The 21950-nt window shown below is 62.3% G+C and overlaps 3 protein-coding genes across 4 annotated transcripts; all 3 read left to right on the forward strand.

Annotated features, from left to right (window-relative positions):
• Nucleotides 1-337: 337 nt before the first annotated feature.
• FNBP4 (formin binding protein 4) lies at nt 338-12470 on the forward strand. 2 transcript variants are annotated; one of them, XM_049820323.1, is made up of 17 exons: nt 338-536; nt 782-853; nt 1767-1903; nt 2040-2229; nt 2454-2604; nt 2692-2812; nt 3096-3434; nt 3816-4026; nt 6057-6175; nt 8753-8857; nt 9179-9312; nt 9637-9734; nt 10291-10469; nt 10920-11150; nt 11308-11832; nt 11925-12082; nt 12296-12470. In XM_049820323.1, the coding sequence occupies exons 1-17, from the start codon at nt 413-415 to the stop codon at nt 12384-12386; spliced, it is 2985 nt and encodes a 994-aa protein (XP_049676280.1). In that variant the 5' UTR covers nt 338-412; the 3' UTR covers nt 12387-12470. The 2 variants fall into 2 exon arrangements, with proteins under 2 accessions (XP_049676280.1, XP_049676281.1); XM_049820324.1 differs by lacking the exon at nt 9637-9734 and having other exon boundaries at nt 339-536; nt 10837-11150.
• A 97-nt stretch (nt 12471-12567) lies between these two features.
• AGBL2 (AGBL carboxypeptidase 2) lies at nt 12568-16952 on the forward strand. The gene is given in 14 exon segments (XM_049820326.1): nt 12568-12896; nt 12991-13119; nt 13345-13530; nt 13622-13729; nt 13814-13964; nt 14041-14808; nt 14875-15037; nt 15225-15398; nt 15400-15451; nt 15454-15563; nt 15653-15762; nt 15840-15906; nt 16016-16111; nt 16256-16952. Coding segments are annotated over 14 exon segments (2643 nt in total). The 5' UTR covers nt 12568-12766; the 3' UTR covers nt 16655-16952.
• Nucleotides 16953-17095: 143 nt separating this feature from the next.
• MTCH2 (mitochondrial carrier 2) lies at nt 17096-20687 on the forward strand. The gene is made up of 13 exons (XM_049820383.1): nt 17096-17253; nt 17354-17438; nt 17568-17674; nt 17832-17858; nt 18140-18193; nt 18332-18389; nt 18517-18568; nt 18679-18738; nt 19282-19375; nt 19500-19547; nt 19848-19915; nt 20262-20337; nt 20483-20687. Exons 1-13 carry the CDS (start codon nt 17167-17169, stop codon nt 20567-20569), a joined length of 903 nt encoding a protein of 300 aa, XP_049676340.1. The 5' UTR covers nt 17096-17166; the 3' UTR covers nt 20570-20687.
• The last annotated feature ends 1263 nt before the right edge of the window (nt 20688-21950 follow it).

Genomic DNA, 21950 nt, shown 5'->3' on the forward strand with positions numbered 1-21950 from the left:
CCAGGACCAGCACCCCACTATAGGGCGGGTCGGAGCTATAGGATCCAGGACCAGCACCCCACTATAGGGCGGGTCGGAGCTATAGGATCCAGGACCAGCACCCCGCTATAGGGCGGGTCGGAGCTATAGGATCCAGGACCAGCACCCCGCTATAGGGCGGGTCGGAGCTACAGGTTCCAGGACCAGCACCTCACTATAGGGCGGGACGGAGCTATAGGATCCAGGGAGAGGCGGGAGCTCTAAACCCGAGGGGCGGGGCGATGCTCCAACTCGGGAGGGGGGCGGAGCTCCCTCTCCGCCCCGCCCTTTCGGCGCCATGACGCAATACGCACCGACCCCGCCTTTCCCTTCCCCTCTACCGCGCAGGCGCGGCCGCAGCCCTCAGGCGCCTTCAGCCGCCGCCGCCGCCGCCATGGGGAAAAAATCCCGCGCCGCTCCGGGCCGAAGGCCCATCCTTCAGCTTTCTCCTCCCGGACCCCGCCGGGACGAAGCGGCGGTTCAACCGGTCGAAGGCACCGAATCGGGTTCCGAGCCGGGTAATAATCGGCGGGAGGGGGATGTGAGGGGAATGGCGGGCGGGGGACGGACGCTTTGTTGGCGGGGCGCGGCCTAGTGGAGGCCTCGGCGCGGCCTAGTGGCGATACCGGGGGGGGGAAGGCCGGAGGAGGGGGGGGCCGCGGGGCGGGGCGGAGCCCCGCCCCGCGGCCCCCCCCCCCCCCTCCGCCTTCCCCCGAATCTAGCCCCCCCCCCCCCTTTCTTTAACGATTTCCCCCCCCCACAGACGAACCCGAAGCGGTAACGGAGCCCCCCCGCAACGCTCCCAACCCGCCGCCCCCCGCTGTCAAGCCCACAGGTACGAAGCCCCCCTCAAAAAAAAAATTAAAAAATTAGGAAGGGTGCCCCCTTTTTATTCTTTTTGGGGGGAGGGGGTTGTAGCTTTTTAAGCGCGTTTTTTGTTGGGGTAAGTTGATTTCCACGTTTATGTGGTTTTGGTCTGGGGGAGCGGGGTGATCGTCCCCCCTCGCTTTATTTATTTTTTGGAGCAGGGTTATTGCCCCCCTTTTCCGATTTTTGAGGCGGTGGTATGATGTAAAAGTTCACCCCCCCTGCTGCCCCCTAAGCGATTTGTGAAGGGGAGGTGATTTCTTGCCCTAAAAATTTGGTTTGGAGATGTTTTTCCCACCCAGTGTGTTGGGTTTCTTTTCTGGGGGGAGGAGGAGGAGATTTTTTTTGCCGTTACTGTTGTTACCCATCATTAGCTCTTAAATAAATCCGACATCAATTTAATAATTTAACATTCAACGTTAAATAACTTAACAATTTAAAATTTTGGTATTTCGTGGTGCGGTGACTCCCCGCCTCTGTGGTTTGCAGGCAGAATATGATATTTTCTCCCCCCAAGTGTCTTTTTTCAGGGGTGGGGAATTGCTTTTTCCTCCTAACGTTGCTCAGTTGGTCAGTCTTTTTTTTTCCGGGGACGCTATTTCCCATTCCCAGTGTGGTTGGGGGGCTGGCACCCCCCCCTCTGTTTTGGGCGTCAGGAGATATCCCCGTGGATGTTTTGAAGAGGGAGGGGCAGCGTTTATACCCTGAACGCTCATGGCTGCTCCCCCCTCACAGGATTAGTGGGGTGATGGCGGGACCACCGGAGTCGCGGCGGGGTAGGGGGCGGGATCCGCTTCTCCGAGGTGGGATGTGCTGCGTCGTGGCCCCCCCCCCCACTCGCTGAGGGTCCACTGTTCCTCTCTGCCCCCGACCCCGGCCAGGAGGTTTGTGTCTGCTCGGCGCCTACGCAGACAGCGACGACGAGGAGGGCGAAACCCCGGAGAAGTCTGCCCGTTCCGCGGACGCGAATGGCAATAACTCGGCAGACATCGACAGCACGCTGGCAAACTTCCTGGCGGTTAGTGCGGCTCCGGGGAGAGAGGGCGGAGGGGAGCTTCACGGTCCAAGGCGTCATCCTCTGCTGATAAAATGTTTTGACTCCACTTTTGCCTCCCCTGGGATTTGAGGATCGTGTCGGGATGTTGTTTTTGCAGGAGATCGATGCCATTACAGCTCCTCCGCAGCCCGCCGAGTCCTCCACTGCCTCTTCCGCGCCACCCCCCACTCCTCCCCGCCCGGAGCCAAAGGAGTCAGGCTCGGGCCAGTCCTCGGGCACTGCCAACGGCGCAGGACCTGCGCCGGCCCCAGAGTGGCAGTATGATACCCAGTGCTCGCTGGCGGGAGGTGAGTGCCTCGCCCAGGGTCTTGGGGCTGGGGGGGTGGGGGGGGGCAGGGCTTCTGTCCCCCACTTTGCTCACTGAAGGGAACTGAGGGCAGTGACAAGCGGTTGACGCTGGGAAAAGGGGGGTGACAACAGTCTGGGGAACCGATCCGGTTCGCGGTGGGACGCAGGCTCTGCGCGTCTTGTGGCTGATGGCCTGTCCTTGTCCTCCCCCCGCCCCTGGCAGTGGGAGAGCTGGAAATGGGCGACTGGCAGGAGGTGTGGGACGAGAACACCGGCTGCTACTATTACTGGAACACTCAGAGCAACGAGGTGACCTGGGAGCTGCCGCAGTACCTGGCGACGCAGGTCCAGGGCCTGCAGCACTACCAGCACAGGTGGGAGAGACCCCCAGCCCTGCGAGGGGAGACGATGGGGCTTTGTCCCCCAGCCCGCCCTTCATTCCTTCTCCTTTTCCTTTGCAGCACCGTGGCAGGCGCCAACGGCAGCTTCGTAGCGGCTGCCGAGCTGTACCCCCAGGAGAAGGGGGCCACCCCAGGCAGCGTCGGCCGTGGGGCCAGCCTCACCAAGCGGGAGGTGAAGAAGGTCAGTCGGATGGGCTGAGCACCGGGTTCTGGTTGCCCTGGGGCTTGTAGGGTTGCCCCTTTGGGCTTCCTTGGCAGTGGGTGTGTCGCTCTGTTCCAGTCGTAGCCCAAAAAAGGGCCCCGTCAGCACAAGGGGCCACCTGGGCTCCTTCTTCTGCGGGCTGCAGTCTCCTTCACTGCTTGGGGAAGGCGTAGGGCTGGGGCGAGGGGGCAGGGAGCGGCAGCTGCTGCCGGAAAGCTCGCGCGGCTGCTGCCGGAAAGCTTACGCGGCGCTCGACCCGCAGGAAGTGAACGAAGGCGTGCAGGCCCTCTCCAACAGCGAGGAGGAGAAGAAGGGGGTGGCTGCAGCCCTCCTGGCACCACTCCTGCCTGACGTGGTGAAGGAGGAAGAGGAGCGCTGGAGGAGAAAGGTGATCTGCAAAGAGGAGGTCGAGCCGCCCCCGGAAGAGGAGGCAAAAGCAGAAGAGGCAGCAGCCGCCCCCGAAGAGCCGCAGCCCAGCAGGGATCCCCTGGAAGACACGCTGCAGGAGGATCTGTGCAGCGTGGTGCAGTCGGGGGAGAGCGCTGAGGAAGAGGAGGAGCAAGATACCCTCGAGCTGGAGATGGTGCTGGAGAGAAAGAAGGTAAGGGGGAAATTTCTGTCACCAAAACGAGGCCACGGGTGCAGCCAAGGAATAGTTGGGAATAAACCGGGAGCAGCAGACATTTTCATCTCTGTCCTCCTGCCTGCTCTGGGAGAGTGACCCTGCGTTTCTCGTGCTGATCCTATACGGGTCTGGCCTCCATATAGATCTGGGGGCTGATCAGCCACAGCTTCATGTGGACGCTGTGCTGACAAGTCAGTGGCTGTTGGCAAACTCTTGCCCCGTCTTCCCTGCCATTAATGCTGTGCCCCGGTTAGAGCAGCTGTTTGCTATTCTTTCATGGGTGACTCGTAACCGTGGTTGTTCTTCGGGGGACGCTCAGGTCCCTGAAGTGCCGCTCGCTGTCTTGTCTCTTGGCAGGCGGAGCTGCGTGCCTTGGAGGAAGGCGATGGCAGCGTTTCGGGCTCCAGCCCACTCTCTGATGGGAGCCAGTCGGCCTCGCAGGATGCAACCCGCAGGCTGGCCTCTAAGCGAGGGAAATGGAAACTGTTTGTCGGAGCCGCCAGCCCCGAATCCGCGAGTCGAGGCTCCAGCAAAACAGGCCGGGAGAGCCCAGAAGCAGGAGAAGCAGGTAATTGGAAAGGCTCCCTTCGGAGGGAGGAGCAGGTATTTGGAAAGGCCACAGCCCTCTCCTGCCAGGGTCTCCTTTCCCTGAAGATGCACGGGGCGCCTGGAGCCCCACGCGGTGCGTAGAGGAGCCGGGCGGGCAGTGAGGTACATGTGCCAGGCAGGGGACAGGCCCAGAGGAGTGGCTGTCACCAGCGTCGCAGGCTGGCAGTGCCAGTCTTGCAGGCTCAGGGCAGTGTGGGGTTAAGCTGATGCTCTGCCAGATTCTCTTCTTTATCTTAATTAAAAAGAGAAAACAGGGAGGTGCCCATATTCAACATTGTTGTCAGGAAAATAAATAGGAGAGTGCCCGTACTCGACGCTTTAGCAGGAGAAGGAACGCAGAAGCGTGGTAACGGCTGCTTCACGTCCCACCGCCTTCCGCTTTCCTCCCAACATTATAAATCCGAACTGTGGTACATGAGGAACTGTCATCTTCCTCTCTTCAAGTTCTTTTTCTAAGCTGCCTGGTAACGGTCACCAAGTTTCAGGCAGATGAGGTGTTCCCCAAGAGCCGCTCTGGCTCTGCGCTTGTTGGTGCATGGGAAACGTAAGGCAGGACCCCGCTGCTAGGAAGATGTGGTTAACGTAAGGGTTGTTTGATACCAGGATACATTGCTGGAGCAACAACCCCTTGGCAGAGCTCGCGTTCCTGTTCACGCTCTGCTTTCCAGTGGTACAACCACGGTCTTTCAGAGACTGTTGTCGAATGTATGTTAAGGGTAGTTCATTCGATGTTGCAGAGCATCGTATAAATTTATTGCTTCGGGGGAAATGACGCAATTGTGGCTGTTAGCCTGTGCTTTGCTACCTGTACCGACCCTTCCATCCTCCCCAGTCCCTCCAGAGCTGCACTCCCTGAAGCGCGCTTGAGAGAACAGCCTGTGCCTGGCAGCCCCAGGACTCCCAGATGTGCCAGTCCCTGGCATGAGGCTTCAGGCCAGCTGCCTGCCTCGTGGCAAAGAGGAAGGCAGCCCCTCTGGCGCAGAAAGCTGGCTGAATGAGAGACAACTGCTTTTCCCAGGAAAAAACGGTACAAAAGTGCCCTGAGCCCGGAGCAGGCGTCGTCATGCTGGAGTGGAGACAGTGCCCTTCCCCAAAGTAGTGTTGATGTGGTCTTTAACACATGTCTGCTTCAGGCAGAGGTGTTATCTGGATGGCAGGCCTGGCGTAAAGTTGGTGATGTCGTTTGTCCGGGGTGGCTCTTTGCGGGATGATTTTGCTGGAGGGTTTTCCCTTGTGCCTCGCAAGCCCGTGGGCAGAACATCCCTGAAGCCAGCTCTTCCCAGCAGTGTTGGTTTCCTGCTTACCTGGGAAAGAGGAAGCTGTTACTCTAAAATAACCTGTTTTAAAAGTTGAGCACCGTGCTGCTGGAGGGTGATTGAGGGAACTGTCCTGCCCTTCAGCACCAGGACACACCAGGAATGTGGGTTTTTTACCCTCCCCCAGGACTTTTGGTAGGAGTCCCTCACAAAACTTCCCTCCCTGGAATTTGTCGCTTGGACAGTGAATTAGTCACCGCTGCTCTGTGATGGGGCAGAGGCAAAACCTTAAGGTCTTGACAACTATTTGGGAGCTCTTCGGTCTTTGACAATGGTCTCAGCTTTATTAAATACCCAATACTTTTTCTTGACAAATTATTAAACTGCCGGAGTTTAACGCTTGCCTGCCTGGTGGTTAGCTCTCTTCACGCTTCCTTGAACCCTGCACTCCATGCTGCTCCTCCTTCCTGCCCTTGTGCTGGAGCAGCTGTAATTCACTTCCCTTGCCGTCCTTCTGGAAGGACCCCCACCATCAAAACACAGAGCCAGTGACCCTCTCTCCTTTTTAATTTCAGGCTCTCGTCACCGGCTCCTGTAGGAAAGAGGCCCCGGCTCTTTCCCTGCCCTCTCCTGCAGCGGCTTTGGCCCCCCTGGCACGGTGTCTCCAGCCCACTGTCGGCAGCACCGTGGCAGAGGTGGGAGAAGGGCTGACCTGTCATTTCTTCTCCTGCAGCGGCGAGTACAGAAGCAGCTGATGCGATTTCAGACAAAGAGGCAGAGTCTGAGGAGCCCCAGGAGAAAGCAAAAGCCCAAGGGGCACCAAAAATAGAAGAGGAGGAGCAGGACCTAAAGGTACGGAGATGCAGAGGTGTGTGTCTGTGAGATCCGTCCCAGCTCACATAAGGGACGTGGCCAGGCACTCGGCCGCTCCCCCAGGCCCCGGCTAGTTCGTGGCTCTCCCAGGGGCTTGCTGTGCTACCGGCAGTGCAGAGGGACATGCTGGCTCCCTCGGCCACCTCTGCCCAGGGGACACGTGAGCTTTGGGCTGTGGGTTTGCCCCAGCTGGAGTGACCTTGTCCGCCTCCCGCACTGCCGGCGGGACAGCACTGTAGCCCTGCTGCAGCTCTACACCTCAGGTCCCTTTGTGGCTGAGAGAACAGCTTGCCCTGGCCCTATGAAAGAACAGCCGTGCAGGATTGGGCCAGCATTTCTGCAGCCCAGTATCCTGTCTCCAGCAGGAGCCAGCAGCAAAGACTTGAAAGTGTTGTAGAAAAAACAAATAAAAAGGGGGGATGTGGGGCATAAAGACTGAGCCCAGGGACTTGTCGTGAGAGAGAGCAAACACTTTTGTCTTGACTTTCTTTTCACCAAAAACGGTATTACAGTCCTCTGGCACGTGCCCATTCAGTCATCCCATTTCCAGGCTGAAGACTCCTCATCCATAATCTCTCTGGGTCTGGAGGCTGCCGGTACCTATTGCTCTGCCCTTCCCCTGGCATTACTTTTTTGAAGTTGTTAGATGCAAAGTGGGGAAGCCCTGGGGACTTCTGCAGCATTGTACTGATGCTGCAAAAAAGGCTCAGGCTTCAGTACTGATATTTTCTCTTCCAAGCCTTGGTTTGCTCTTTTGTGGCTGCAGCTGAACGATTCCCATAGCCCCTTCCTGAGCCGTAGTAGTGACATGCAGAGCTACAGGCTCTGGGTGATGGTTATACAGAGCGGTAGGGGAGATCTTTTCCATTTGTCCTTTTGATTCCCCAGTTGCTCGTTACCCTGTGATCTCCTGCAGCATTAAATTTGGCTCCTGAGTAATTTTGTTTCGTTAGCAAATGTTGTCACCTCCCTGTGCCAGATGGTTTATGGATGGGGAATCACCAGCTTCTGGTAGAACCCCGGTGGAAACCGGCAGCGAAAGCTGACCTCCAGCCATGCCCTCATTTCCCACCACTTAATCACTTTTCCAGCGTGAAAGGGAAGGGCTTCGTTATTGTCCTCATGACAGATTTAGCATCTCTCCCGTGAAAGAACTCTAGCAGAGTTTTGAGATGTGATGTTCCCTGCCCAAAACCACTGTGCCTCCCTCAGCACAGCATCTGCGTGAGGCTTGTCTGATTTTTTTAAATTCAATTTATCTAAAAAAAAAGAGGAAAAAAAGCCTGCAGCAGGACCACGCTCGTTGGCTGCTGCACCCCAGATGGCTGCCGAAAGCCTTTTAAGCTGTCACGTTTGCTGTCCCCTTTTCTCCTGGTACTGGCGGTGCTCTGTGATGGACTGTGTGCTGTAGCGTGGTGCTTTCCCATGCAGGATCCCCTTAGAGCTGTTGGAGGAATGCCGTCTCCGTAATTGGTACCGTTTGCTTCATCGGTTTGGGGTAATCTCTCTTCTGCCGGATCTCTGGTTTGCAGGAGATCCGCCGGGTCCTCCGCTGCGAAGTCACCCTCTGCTGTGGGATCTTCCCTGGCTTCTCCGTAGCCACATTAACGTGGGAATGGTTTCTCTGCCTCAGGCTTCTCTAGTGCTGCTTGTCTGTCTGGCCCGTCCTCCTCTCTGGAGACAGACACTGCATTGTCGGCTTTGGGGATCTTCCAAAGCCTCTTCCAAAGAGTGAAGGAAAAAGGAAATTTTTAGAGCCTTCCCTTAAAGCAATCATGATGCCGCTTGCAGGCATCCACCCCATTTCTGCTCTTGTTTTCTGGCTTGTAGGTGCTTTCACGTAGGCCCCTCAGTCAGGGGGATTGACATGGGGGATCCCCATGTCCCCGTTCAGTGCCCCAGTGGGAGATTTTGCTCCCGCAGGACACTGGGGTTGAGTAACAGTGGTCGCTGTGGGCTGGCCTGAATCTTAACATAGATACTGTCTCCGCTTGGGAGTAAATCCGGAGCTGTTACCCCTTTCCTGTGCTTTCCAGCTAGTTCCTCCGGAAAGGGGTGATTTATGAAGCCTGAAATTATATCCTGGCCCATTTCCTTTGGGAAACGGTTGAAGTATTAGATTTAATGCTTTCCGCCCTGGCGATTGCTCTGCTGTAACTCCAGAGCCGGTGTGCCGAAGCAGACTGAGCCCATACCCTCCTTCGGCTGGCGCGGAGTGGCGACCGCTCTGGCAAGCGCCGGGAGCCGTGGCTGGGAGTAGGGCAAGGTCCACATGAAGGAGTTGGGGTTCGCTGGCACCTCCTGTGGCTGCAGAGGAGGTCTTGTCCTGCCACCCCACAGCAACCCCCTCCCTGGGGCGCAGGAGGTAGCGGGGCTTCGAGGAGGGGGTGACAGGCACACACACGTTCAGGGTGGCACGTCCCAGTCCTGCCAGGCTGAGGGGCCACAGGCTGTCCAGAGTCTTGTTTGCCGGGGAAGGCCTCGAGCCGTGAGGCCGCAGCCGCCCGGTGACGCTACCCGAGGGCGGCTCTTTACTCTCCCCTTTCTCCCTGGCAGTTTCAGATCGGAGAGCTGGCAAATACTCTGACTAGTAAATTGGAGTTCCTGGGCATCAACAGACAATCTATCTCCAACTTCCACATGTTGCTGTTGCAGACAGAGGTAACCGAGCCTTCGCCCCTCGCTCCGGCCTTCTGTTCCGAAGCGGATCAAATACTGTCCGCCGTTCGAGCGCCGAGGGCCGGTGCTGCGTGAACCTCGTGGCCGCGGCGGCACCGCATCGCGCCATGCGGCGTGCCCACCCGCCCGCCTCCTGCAGGGCCCTTCCTCGGCGGGGGGAGAGCATGGCTTTGCGCGGAGGCGGTGTCTTCCTCCTGGCCCCCCCGAGTCCCGTGCCGTAAGGGAGCCTCCCGGACCTCGAGTCCTGTCCCGAGGGCCGCTTGCAGCCTCCCTCAACGGCTTCCCCCGGTTCTTGCCCTCTAGACCCGCATTGCAGACTGGCGAGAAGGTGCTCTCAATGGAAACTACCTCAAACGCAAACTCCAAGACGCAGCCGAACAGCTAAAACAATACGAAATAAACGCCACCCCTAAAGGCTGGTCCTGCCACTGGGACAGGTACGCGCTCTCCTACCTTTCTCACCTTTCATCTCTGACATCTCAGACATGATTTGTGACCATCACCACCCGACGACGTGGCACCGTCCCTCTCGGAGACTGAGAGCAGCTTCTGTTAGCAGTGCTGGGCAGGCAGAGAAACGTCCGGCACTCGCAGAGTTTGGGCCAGCCACCAAACTGGAGGATCCAAACGGAGTGCTCAGTGCTTTGAGACGGAGCTGATTCCCTGATCGGACAGAGCTGGTTTTCACTCTCGCGAGTGTAAAGCGCTGTGGAGGGCGGGCCTGGGGGGTCGCGCATGCGAGAGCTCTGTGAACTTTGCAGGATCTCTGGATCACCTCTTCTGACCAACAGCTCTGACAAAGGACAAACTTCAACTCATCGACGGAACGAAGAACAAGATTTCTGTCTCCTGCCAGCAGGTCAGACCCAAACATTTCTTTGTCTATTTGGCTTTCTTGATTAATTTTCCTTTGTTTGAAATCTTTGCTCTTTTGTTTTTCAGCTCCCAGATCCGCTCCCTCTCTCTAGCATTCACTGTGTGTTTGACACCAAGAGTATCATAAAAGCGACCTCCGCGCACCACGGGGTAGGGGGGCAGCCGCTTCTCTCCATTGGGCTGTTCCCCGGTGCCTCTTCTTGGAGGGCGACTTTCAGCCAAGGTGGCGGCTGAAAGTCCCAATGCTAGCGAGACGTCGCTCTGCTGCACGCTGGCCTGCTTTCTCAGCCCTCCCCTCCCTCGGAGCGGGGGGCTCAGGGCGACGTTCACGCAGCCAGCAATGCAAATAGCTTTGAGCGAGCCGGCTCGGGCCTCTCCTGCCTCTGTCCTCAAAGTTGTTTGTTGCGTTTGGGAGAGCGGCGGCCCTGCCGCAGAGGGTCTTCCCTGCGAGAGCGCACCGCTGTCGTGGGCAGGCCCGCCTCGGAGTGTCGGTGGCGGGGGAGGGAATCTAAAGCCTCCTTCTCTTTCTTGTGATTTAGGGAGCATAGACGCTATTTCTATGTTAACGAGCGCTCAGGAGAGTCGCAATGGGAGTTCCCCGACGGGGAGGACGAAGAGGAGGGACAGCGGAGCACCGACAGAAAAGCCGACGGTCCTCCTAAACCACCTCCAAAAGACAAAGGAGAGCGCGCCGAGGACCCCGCCGAGCGCTCCGCAGGTACAGCTGGGGGCGGGAACGGGGACAGGGGAGGAGGGGGTCGCTGCGGTTGGGGCTCCTGGCCCCGAAGCGGGGTGTTGGGGGGGGTCCCACTGATCACTAGAGCAGTACGCGGTGGCGCTGGCCTCCCTCCCCGGGCCTTAGCGAAGCTGGGACAAGCGCTACTCCCGCGTCCGAGCTGTCCCCATCAGTTTTAGGCATCACAGCGGCACCGGGGAAGGCGGCGTGCCACTCATCGGTCAAGCCCGTGGCGTGAGCTCTGCCTGCCCGCTCCCAGGCAGGGCCCTGGCAGGGAGGCAGCGGGCAGGAGCAGGCAGCGCGGTCCGTAGCGTGGGTTTTCAAGCCTGTGTCAATATGTATTCTTCAGGCTCCCTTTGTAAAGAATCCTTCTCAGGCCAAGTTCCTGCTACGTCTCTCATGCCGCTCACTCCATTTTGGACTCTGCTTCAGTCCTCTGTCCCGGTCCTCCAACCTCCCTTGCCTTTGGAAATGCCTCCGCCGCCTCCGCCTCCACCGGACTCACCTCCGCCACCGCCACCGCCGCCCCCACCTCCCGGAGAAGATGGCGAGATCCAGGAAGTGGAGATGGAAGATGAGGGGGGCGAGGAGCCGCCCGCCCCAGGAACGGAGGAAGACGCTCCCCTGAAGCCTCTCCTGCGCCCAGCTGCCAGCAGCAGCCAGGTGAGCAGCAGTGCCGTCAGCCGGGCGAAGCCGGACCTCGGTCAGTCCCACTGCCCTGTGTCCAGCGTGGGTAGGGGGCGTGGAAGGGCGCTCATTCGGCCGCACCTCGGGGCTCCATCCCTCCTGGCTCAGTGCTTACCTCGGCACTCTCTTCCAGGGTGCCGTTGAACCGAGCCCGGCCCCGCTGCTCTCCACCAAGCCTCAGAAGAGGAAAGCCGTGGAGATGAGCCCGGGGCTGATGCAGCGAACGGCCACCATCGGCAGCTGCCCCGTCATCTACAGCCAGCCCCTGATGGCCACCGGCAAGTACCAGCCTTCAGCCGTGCCCCTCGCCTCCCTGAGGCCGCGCCAGCGGCTACAGGGCGAGATCCAGGGCCGCCCCAACCTCCGCATTGCACCGGGCCACGCTGGCCCTCAGCCCGCCACGCTGGGCCTGCAGTCCGGCTACCTGGGTGTGACGGCGCCCACCGCACCTTCTGTCATGAGCTACTCGGAGTGTGCCGCGCCCGTCAGCCTGGCCGCTGCTGCCGTGCAACCAGCCCCGGCACGAGGAGCCCTGCCTGCTGCCAGCACCACCGACCAGCCACCTCCTCCACCGCCCCCCCAGACACCCCCGCCTCCCGCCCCCAAGGCGCCACCGCCACCAGAGAAGGAGAAGCCAAGGAAGGGGCGGAAGGACAAGGTAGGCAGGTGCTCTTGCGCTGGTCACTTGCCAGGTGCCCTCTTTTCCCTTTCCAGCTGCCCTCACCATGGTCTTTTGCATTGCTGGCACAGGGCAAGAAGGGCAAGACGAAGATGCCATCGCTGGTGAAGAAGTGGCAGAGTATCCAGCGGGAGCTGGATGAGGAGGAGAACTCTAGCTCTAGCGAGGAGGATCGGGAGACCACTGCCCAGCGGCGCATCGAGGAGTGGAAGCAGCAGCAGCTGATGAGGTACGAGCCCTGGGAAGCTGCCCCGGCATCGGCAGCCCTTCTCCGTGGCACGTTGCCCAGCTCAGCTCCACCTCAGGGGGAACATTTCCTTGTCCCCTGTAGAGGTAGAGAGTGGGGATCTGAATCTCTGGCCCCGGGGGGAGGCACGCGAGGGTGGGGGAGGACTGTCACCTTGTGCCACCCGGGTGCTGACACCCTGCTTTATCCCCGCAGTGGCATGGCAGAGAGGAACGCCAACTTCGAGGCGCTGCCAGAGGACTGGCGAGCACGGCTGAAGCGGAGGAAAACCGCGTCGAGCACATGAGGCGTGGCCGCACTCTTTTTTTACAGATGTACAGTTCAGAGCCCTTCACTTGACCGTTGTCCAATAAATTGTAGCAGTTTCGGACGTGCCGTCTGGTTGAGCAGGAGCTGTCCCTGCCCCTGCCGCGGCGGCAGGAGGTTGGGAGCAGTTTGGGGCTGGCGTGCGTGGTGGTCCTGGCTGGGGCCGATATTGTGGGGGCCCTTTGTGGCCCCACTCCCCTGGGCGTCTGCCAGGATAAGGAAATCCCTCTGGCTCCTTTCCCAGCTCCACTCTGGGACCGCCCTGTCCCTCCCTGCCACTGGCCGGTCGCTCAGCAACCGCGTCCCGGCTCCCTGGTGTTGCTGGGACCGGAGAAGGGTTTTGCTGGACTTCTCACAGCCATGCAGCCCTCAGGGTGCTCCGCTGCCCGGGTCACGGAGGAAGGACTGGGGGGGTTTGGCGGAGGGCTGGTCCCCGAGCCCTACGACAGCTTCATGCGCAGCCACCTGCGCTACTACGGCTACTTCCGAGGTGAGCCATGGCCGCGGCGGGGACTTGGCCGCAGGGATGCGTCCCCTCAGGCTCCCCCCCCGGCCGCTCTGGCTGCAGCAGTGCTCTCCCCAAGGCCAGAAGGCGGGCGGGCAGAAGAGCCCCATGTCCCCAGGGGTCCCCTCGGAGCAGCACCCCACCGAGGCAACTGGTACAGGCAGCACCGACCCTGGCTACCTGCGGGGTCCCAGGCAGGAGCTGAGCTGTGAGTGAGACCCCTGCAGCGCCCCTGCAGCCTCTGAGCACTGGAGTTGGTGTTGCCCCAGGGCCTGGAACTGCGTTCTGCCATGGAGGGTGCAGTGGGGGGTGGTTTTGGGGGGCATCCCCACCCCAACCCTCCCAGCCTGGGCTCCTCTTTCTCTGCCGGAGCTTTGTCGTGGAGCCGGCAGCGCACCAGAGCCCCCCACAGCCTCTCCTGCTCCCCTTGCAGCCCCTGGGGTGCTGGAGCCAGCCCCCTCTGCGTGGCGCCGGGGCATGCCACTTCCCTCGGCACGGCACCGTGGGTCCCCGGGGGAGCCACGGGCTCTCTTCGCCCTTCCCTCGGCGCGGGGCCCCCTGCCCGCTCCCCGCTGGCCCATCGAGTGCGAAGTCATCAAGGAGACCATCGAGCACATCGGTGAGGGAGCGCTCCGGCCGTTCCCCACCCCCTCACCCTGGAGCCGGACCCCTGCTGTGCCCATAGCGCCCGTCTGCACCCCCCCCCACAGAGTGGGTGCCCCCTGACCCGGAGCCCTTCTGCCAGCCCATGGGCCCTCACTGGGCCCCGGCTGCCTTTGATGAGGAGCATGGCACCATCGTCTACCACCTCAGCCCAGGTAGTGGGGAGTAGGCAGCACCCCGGGGTGCCCCCTCAGTCTCCCCAGGCCCCCATTGCCATCCCTCTGGCCTTCCCCCTACAGTACCCCAAGGCTCCTGCTTCACCCGCGCTCGGATCGGGGGGGCCCCGGGTCCCCTCTCCTCACCGGCAGCTCCCTTGGAGGGTCCCCAGGACACCACGCTGCTCTTCGAATCCCGCTTCGAGAGCGGCAACCTCCAGAAAGCCGTCAAGGTGTAAGAGAGGGGCCGGGGGTGCGGTAGTAGTGGCAGTGGGGCCAGGAGCCGGAGCGTGGCCCATCCCGCCGTGCAGGGGCCCCTACGAGTACGTGCTGACGCTGCGGCCAGACCTGTACACCACCAAGCACACCCAGTGGTTCTACTTCCGCATCCAAAACACCCGGCGAGGCCCCCTCTACCGCTTCACCATTGCCAACCTGGCAAAGCCCAAGAGCCTCTATGGCGAGGGCATGCGGCCACTGTTCTACTCCCAGTGGGATGCCCAGAGCCGTGGTATCGGCTGGCGCCGGGTCGGGGCCGACGTCCGCTACTACCGGGGTGGCAGCGGGGAGGAGCCGGCCGCCTTCTGCCTCTCCTGGACGGCACGCTTCCCCCACGACGGTGACACCTGCTTCTTTGCCCACTCCTACCCCTACACCTACTCCGACCTGCAGCGCTACCTGCAGGCACTGGCGGGTGATCCAGTGCGCTCACGGTATTGCACGGTGCGGGCGCTGTGCCGCAGCCTGGCCGGCAACACCGTCTACCTACTGACCATCACTAGCCCTACAGGCACGGCGGCCAAGCGGGCGGTGGTGCTGAGCGCCCGCGCGCACCCCGGGGAGAGCGGCAGCTCCTGGGCCATGCGGGGCTTCCTTGATTTCCTCCTCAGCACTGACGCCGATGCCCAGCTCCTGCGCCAGCTCTTCGTCTTCAAGGTGGTGCCCATGCTCAACCCCGACGGGGTGGTGGTGGGCAACTCCCGCTGCTCCCTGGCAGGCCGCGACCCCAACAGGGCTTACGGGACAGCGCTCTGCAGCTCCTTCCCCGGCGTGTGGCACCTGCGGGCCATGGTCGAGAGGTGAGGTGGGGGTGTGGGGAGCTGCCTCCCGCGGCAGTGCTGGTGACCATATCCTGATGCACGCAGGGTGCTGGTGGAGCGGGAGGTGGTGCTTTACTGCGATTTCCACGGGCACAGCCGGAAGAACAACGTCTTCATGTATGGTTGTGACGGTCGCGGGGCTGGGGCCAGGCTGCGGCTGTGCCAGCGCGTCTTCCCCCTGATGCTGAGCAAAAATGCCCCTGACAAGGTGGGACACTCAGAAGCCATTCTTGGAGCCAGGGAGTGGTGTCCCTGCTGAGCTTTGTGGTGACACCGGATGGTGATGTGGGGAACGCGGCCGCCATGCCGCTTCCCGAGGCACCGCCACAGTGTCTCTGCGGAGCTGGAGAGGGGCACACGTCCCCGCACCATGCTGACCCCAGGGCTGGCCCCAGTTCTCCTTCCCCAGCTGCAAGTTCAAGGTGCAGAAGAGCAAAGCAGGGACGGGCAGGGTCGTCATGTGGCGCATGGGTGTCTCTAACAGCTACACCATGGAGGCAGCCTTTGGCGGCTCCACTCTGGGTGAGGGGCCGCCGCCGGCTGGGGCTGACGGTGTCGGGTGCATTGGTGGGGCAGGCGGGGTGGTCCCCGGGGTTGGGAAGCTGCCGCTTGTTTCCTTTTCCCCGTCCCCTCCAGGTGGAAGGAGCTCGCACTTTACCGTGGAGGACCTCAAGTCCCTGGGCTACCACCTCTGCGACACCCTGCTCGACTTCTGCGACCCTGATCCCGCCAAGGTGGGCCAGCAACCACGGCTCAAACCACAGCACCCAGGCCGGTTCCAGTGCCATAGGTGGGTCGTGGTGACGCTGGCTCCATCGCACAGTTCCAGCAGTGCCTGTCAGAGGTGGATGCGCTGCTGCGGCAGCGGCTGGGCCGGGAGCTGGGCTCTGGTGGCAGCTGGAGTGACGTCTCCCCCTCGGAGCTCGAGTCCAGGTATGTCCTGGCTGTGCCGTCCCACAGAGTTACAGTGGTGCCGGCAGGGGCTGCAGGTGGTTGTCTCCCCCACACAGCACCAGCGGCTCTGACAGCTCCGTGTCCGACGGGTCCCCGGCTCAGCTCCGTGGCCCAGCCTGGCCGGTGAGTCCCTGGGTGCTGCTGCTTTTGGGGTGGGAGGGATGAATCACCGGGGAGGCACGAGGTGTCATGGGGTGCAGACGCCCCGGCACTGCTTTGCCATCTGGTGCAGCTGGAGCAAGGGAGGAGGAAGCAGCTGCGGAGTCGGAGAGCGAGGAATGCCCTGTGCCGGACAAATGCTGTCTACTGGAGCCGTGCCAGCGTCCTGGTGAGCCTGGGCCCACAAGCATGGTCCACCCAGTCTCAGAGGGTATGGTCCTGCAGGGACACTTGTCCCCAGTGCTGTCCCAGACTGGTGCCAGCACCCCTGGGGCTCCAAGTGGGTCTGACCCCTCTTCTGTGACCCCCCCAGGCCAGGCTGGGGCCCTCCAGGACCTGCAGGCAGCCGGCTCCCCCCGGCATCCCGAGGGGAGGCAGCGTGGTGGGAGAGGAGCCCAGAGCCGGCTCCAGAGTGACCTTTCCCAGCGCAGCCAGAGCAGGGGCTGGCTGCCACGCCGCCACGGAGGGATCTCAGCTGGACGGTGGCACAAGCGTGGTGTCGCGCCATCGGCCACCGCTGAGCATCCCTCAGCCTGGTGTCACTGGTGATTGCTCACAGGATACGGCCCCGGGAGCCGAAACAAAGCCGTCCCGGCGGCGGGGGGGGCAGGCAACCGCTGCCAGCAGGCACGGGGCGCGTCCCCCCATCACCGCCCGTGGCAGGGCCTCACCGCCGGCCACCCCGCGCTGCTGCGCCTGTGCTCGGCATTAAAGGCGGTGCTGCCGCAGCCATGCCTCTGCGCGGTGTCGCCTGTTTTCATCGCGCCGTTCCCCCCGCCCTGGAGGCTCCCCTTTGGCCCCTGGCCCTCCAGCCTGCCCCCAGGCTGCTGGCATCCAGCCCCAGGCCCAGGCCCTGCCACCATGATGTCACCTCAGGCCTGCTCACCATGACGTCACCTCAGGCCTCCTTGCCGTGGCGTCACCTCAGGCCCCATGGTCACAGCGTCACCTCAGGCCGCGGCGAGGCCTCAGGCGCCATCGGTGCCGCAGGCCCCGTTGCCATGGCGACGCCTCAGCGCACACCCCCCCCCCCCCCCCGTCGCCACGGTGACACATCCCCCCCCCCCCGCCCCTCGCTACCATGGCGACCCGGGGGGGGGGACACACACACCCCCTCTGGCCGGAAGCGGCCGGCGGGCGCGCCGGAAGTACCGGGTAGAGTGGCGGAAGCGGAAGCGGCGGCGGCGGCGGTGTCCTTCTGGGCCGTGACGCCGGGGCGGCACCATGGCGGACGCGGCCTCGCAGGTGCTGCTGGGCTCGGGGCTGACCGTGCTCTCGCAGCCCCTCATGTACGTGAAGGTGCTGGTGCAGGTAAGGGGCGGGGGGAGGGTGGGGTGGTCGGTAACGGGGAGGGCACCGGGGCCGGTACCGGTACCGGCGGCACCACCACGGCTGCCTGTCCCCGCCGCAGGTGGGGTACGAGCCGCTGCCGCCCACTCTGGGGAGGAACGTTTTCGGGCGCCAGGTCTACCAGCTGCCCGGTCTCTTCGCTTACGGTAAGTCAGCCCCGGTGGCACGGCACACACCGCTCCCCCCCCCCCGCCTGCCCCGCGGGGACGGTGGTCGAGTGTGTGTGTGTGGGGGGGGGTGTCCCCCGTGGCGTGACGCGTCCCCGCTGTCCCCAGCCAAGCACATCGTGAAGGTTGACGGAAGAGCGGGACTCTTCAAGGGACTCACCCCCCGCCTCTGCTCCAGCGCCATCGGCACCGTCGTGCACGGCAAAGTGCTGCAGGTACCGGGGGGGGACACGGGGGGGACACACGTACGCGGGGCAGGGGGCTCTGCCACCGGGAGCTGGGGATGCGCAGACCCTGCGTCTCACTGCTTCGGTGCTGGCGGGGCCTCCCCCGTCCCCCGCAGCCGCACTAACCCTGCCCTTTCCTCTCCAGCGGTACCAGGAGGCCGAGCAGGCTGAGGTAGGTGTGAGGCCGCTTTCCCCAGTGAATCCTCCCTCTCTCTTCTTCTCCCTCTCTCATCCCTCTCTCTTCTTCTCCCTCTCTCCTCCCCTCCCATGTGCCCCCGCAGCTGCGGGCAGAGGCAGCCTGCCATCGAGTGCTGCCCCCAGGGAGAAACACAGGGCCGGGGAGCTGCTGAGTCCGCGCTGGGGGGGACGACGGGTCCTTTCAGGGGTGTTGGGGAGGGAGTGGTGCCTTTTCTGGGAGTCTGTTCGCCATCTGATGCCTCTTTCCCTCTTTAGCCTGGAGCCAGCAAGAAGGAGCCCGTGTCCTCGCTGGAGCAGGTTCTCAAGGAGGTGAGGAGGAGGAGGAGGAGGGTGCTGGGGTGCGAGAGGGGCTCAGTACAACACCGGCGCCATTGGGGTCTCTACCTGCTGCGTCCCTGTCACCTGCCCCCCCCGGCCCCTCCTCCTGACAGCCCATTTCTCCCCCAGACCTCCCGAGAGATGGTCGCTCGCTCTGCCGCCACGCTCATCACCCACCCCTTTCACGGTAGGTGCCCCCCACACCCCCACCACGGCTGGTGCGTGGGCCCGGTGACGGGTGTCTGTCACTCCTGCCACTCTGGAGTATCCCTGTGTCCCCCCCCGACCCCCACGCTGCCTGTCTCTGCCTGCAGTGATCACCCTGCGCTGCATGGTGCAATTCATCGGCCGGGAGACCAAGTACAGGTACGGGGGGGCGGGGGGGGGGGCCGGGGCTGCCATGGGGGCGGGGGGCTGCCTGCCTGCCTGCAGTGTCCCCTCTGACCATGGCGTTCTCCTCTTCCTCCCCGGCCCAGCGGGACGCTAAGCGCTTTCGCCACGATTTACCGAGAAGAGGGTGTCCTGGGCTTCTTTGCGTGAGTGCTGACAAACCGGGGTCTCGGCGGTGGGTGGGGGCAGCGGGGGTCTCTCCCCAAATCCACAAGCCTCGCTTGGGCATCGCTCCTCGCTTTGGCCACGGCGCCGCAGCTCTGCTCTCCCGTCTCGCCGGGCTGACCTCAGCCGTTGCTGGGGCGCACGGTTTCCCGTTCTGCCCTCCCCGGGGGGATTCCTGGCATAGATCCGGCAAGCCCCCGCTTTGTAGCCACTGGCCTTGTGTTGCGTGGGTGGCATCCAGTGCCTGGGGACATTAAAATAGAGCAAAGGTGTAGTAATCCTTCCCTGGGAGCACCGGCTGGGGAGGTGTTTTGGGTCCCTCCAGCAGCTCCCCTCTATGCCCGTGTCGTCTCTGAACCATTTGTCCTAACATCCCTGCTCCCGGGGCAGGGAGTTCCCCCTTAACCCGGCGGCTGGGGGGACGGCTACTCCATCCTGTTCCCGACCAGCTGTTCCCCGGCTCTCCACGTGGCCGGATCTGGGTCTGCCCCAGGCTCACGTTCCCGCTGCCTCTTCTCTTTCAGCGGCCTCATCCCCCGGCTCCTCGGGGACATCCTTTCGCTCTGGCTCTGCAACATGCTGGCCTACCTCATCAACACGTACGCGCTGGAAAACGGGGTACGGGCTCCTGCTCGGAAGGGCCCAGGTTGCATCTAGGGGGACAGTCCAGGGGGGCAGGACCCCGCTTTGGGGTGACAGCATGGCTCCGTGGGAGTTGAAGGTGCCTTTTCTCCTCCCGCAGGTCTCAACTATGGCTGAAATGAAGAGCTACTCACAGGCAGTCACTGGAGTGAGTACAGCCTGCGCCTACGTCTGTGTTGGGGGGGGGGGGTACCCCCATGTGTGATGCTGCCCCGGGGAAGGAATGCTCCGCGGAGGAGGCGCATGACCCTGCGTGCCCTTGGGCTTACAACCTTGGCCTTGCCACCGTGTAGCTTGGCCCTGCATGGACCCTGCGGGAAAGGGCTCCCTTCTCCAGGGGGGCGGCCCTAGGGATCTTTTAGGGCTTGTTCTCCCCACGTGGAGGGAAGCAGGGAGATCCCTGTGGGGGCTGGGGACCACTGCCAACCAGCCCTGCTCTCCCTTGCAGTTCTTCGCCAGCATGCTGACCTACCCCTTCGTGCTGGTCTCCAACTTGATGGCTGTTAATAATTGTGGGTGAGTCTGCCGCTAGTTCCTACCCCCTCAGCGAGGGCGAGCCCGTGCCCAGGGGGTGCTGGCGTGGGCAACGGCCATGTCCCTCTGTGCCAGATCGGTTCCCCAAACTGCCTTTCCAAAGCCCCCAGGTGGCAAAGAAGTTTCAAACTGGCTGTGGGGTTGATCCCTCATCGGTAGCACTGCTGTTGGGGGACACACGTGGGGACATGTGGGGAGGGAGCCCGGCTTTGAAAGGACCATTTTGGGGTTCAGCCCAGCACGGGGCTGCAGAGGGGATGGGTCCTACCCTACTGGCTCAGCCCTGGGTGGAAATAATTCCTCGCGGGTCTTCCTTTCCCTTCCCTAGGCTGGCCGGGGGTCTCCTCCCCTACGCACCCACCTACTCCTCCTGGCTGGACTGCTGGAGCCAGCTGCACAGGGAGGTAAGTGGCCGGAGCCGGGCAGCACCGGGATGCCACCCGGCCGTGGAGAAGAACCGGGTGGGAGCCCTGCAGGGTCTGGGGGGGAACGCAGCGGGGCTTGGGGCAGCCCTGACTTACCCGACGGTGGTCATCTTCCCCCTTCCAGGGCAACATGAGCCGAGGGAACAGCCTGTTTTTCCGCAAGGTGCCCGCAGGGAAGCGATACGTGTGGGAGGAGAGGAGGTTTCGTTGAAGTTGGAGCCGGGAGGGGAGTTGTGAAGCTGATGCTGGGCTCTGGAGGCAAAAAATGATGAGAGAGTGGTGATTTCTATACAGTTTTTTTTTTAAATCATTTAATGCTGAGAGATGAACGCAGATGTGTGAGGGTGTCTGTCATGGGGCCAGGGGCTTTTGGGGTGGCGGGGTGGCTGGCCAATCTCCAGTGTTTCTTCCCCAGTCGGACCACCCTAGCACTGTCCCTATTATTCCCAATTCTTTACCCAACCCCTTTCTGTCAGCCTGGCGCCCGCCTGGACCCCTGCTGTAGGCAGTCAGCCAGGCCGAGTGCTGGATCGGTCCCATGAGACATCGTCATGTCTGTCCTGTCCCCACGGGGACCAGCGCCTGTGTCTTGTCTTTAGCCCGAAAGTGTTGGTCTTGCCGAGGCTGCCTGGTAAATCCGCTGGCAGAAATCCTTCTCCCGCTTCCCGTGGTTACGCCCTGGGAACCTTTTCCCAGCCTTGGACCCAGTTTGGGGCTGTTTCAACAGAGGAAATTCCCCCATGAGATAATGGTGCCTGGAACCATCACCCCCTTACAAAAACCCGCTTGTTTCAAAACCAGCTGTACAAGCGTCACAGGCGCTTGGGGAGCGACAGCCCCAACAACCCCAGGGGCTGCCCCCAGCTCGGGGTGGGGGGGGATCAGAAGCCGTTCATTAACGGCTGGGGATAATTGTGGGGCAGCGGCATGGGTGGTGGCAGGGCCCTAGGAGGAGCACGCTGCCCGAAGGGCTCCCTGCCTGTGCCTCAGTTTCCCCATCCTTGCTCCCTCTCGGGGCTGTAGTGGCGGGGGCAGCGATCGGATTGATCCCACCGTGGGTGTTCCCCGGGTGTTGCAGCACCCGTGGGGGGTGTCACAGCACCCCCAGGCAAGGGGGTACACGTGGCTGGTGACAAGGGGAGGGATGGTGGCACATGTGCACAGCTGGAGAAGGGGCTGCACAGCTGGATGGAAAGTTGCACACCCAGCGGCAGGGTTGCACAGCTGGAGCAGGGCTTGCACACCCGGCAGGGGTTGTTGCATGTGCAGAGGGGGTGTGCAAAGCTGGGTGGTGGTTTGCACACCCGGTAGAGGTGGTTGCACACAGCGGGGGCGTTGCACGCCTGGCAGGTGAGTTTGCACACCCAACGGGGGGGGAGGGTTGCACACCCAGCAACGGTGGTTGCACGCCTGGTGGTGGGGTCGCACACCCAGAAAAGGCGGCCGCACACCCAGAAAAGGCGGTCGCACACCCAGCAGGGTGGTTGTACACCTGGCAAAGGTGGTTGTACGCCTGGCACAGGCGGTTGCACGCCTGGTGGGCGGGTCGCACACCCGGCAGGGTGGTCGCACACCCGGCAGAGGCGGTCGCA

Source organism: Accipiter gentilis, chromosome 17, assembly GCF_929443795.1.
Source record: "Accipiter gentilis chromosome 17, bAccGen1.1, whole genome shotgun sequence".
Taxonomy (NCBI): domain Eukaryota; kingdom Metazoa; phylum Chordata; class Aves; order Accipitriformes; family Accipitridae; genus Astur; species Astur gentilis.

Bases quoted from the DNA above. Each gene is read 5' to 3' on its own strand.
- FNBP4 (XM_049820323.1), top strand. From the start codon at position 413: ATGGGGAAAAAATCCCGCGCCGCTCCGGGCCGAAGGCCCATCCTTCAG. The intron at 4,027-6,056 runs GTAATTGGAAAG...CTTCTCCTGCAG, and splicing joins CCCAGAAGCAGGAGAAGCAG to CGGCGAGTACAGAAGCAGCT. The intron at 11,833-11,924 runs GTAGGCAGGTGC...TTGCTGGCACAG, and splicing joins GGAAGGGGCGGAAGGACAAG to GGCAAGAAGGGCAAGACGAA.
- MTCH2 (XM_049820383.1), top strand. From the start codon at position 17,167: ATGGCGGACGCGGCCTCGCAGGTGCTGCTGGGCTCGGGGCTGACCGTG. The intron at 18,739-19,281 runs GTGAGTGCTGAC...CTTCTCTTTCAG, and splicing joins GGTGTCCTGGGCTTCTTTGC to CGGCCTCATCCCCCGGCTCC. The intron at 20,338-20,482 runs GTAAGTGGCCGG...TCCCCCTTCCAG, and splicing joins GGAGCCAGCTGCACAGGGAG to GGCAACATGAGCCGAGGGAA.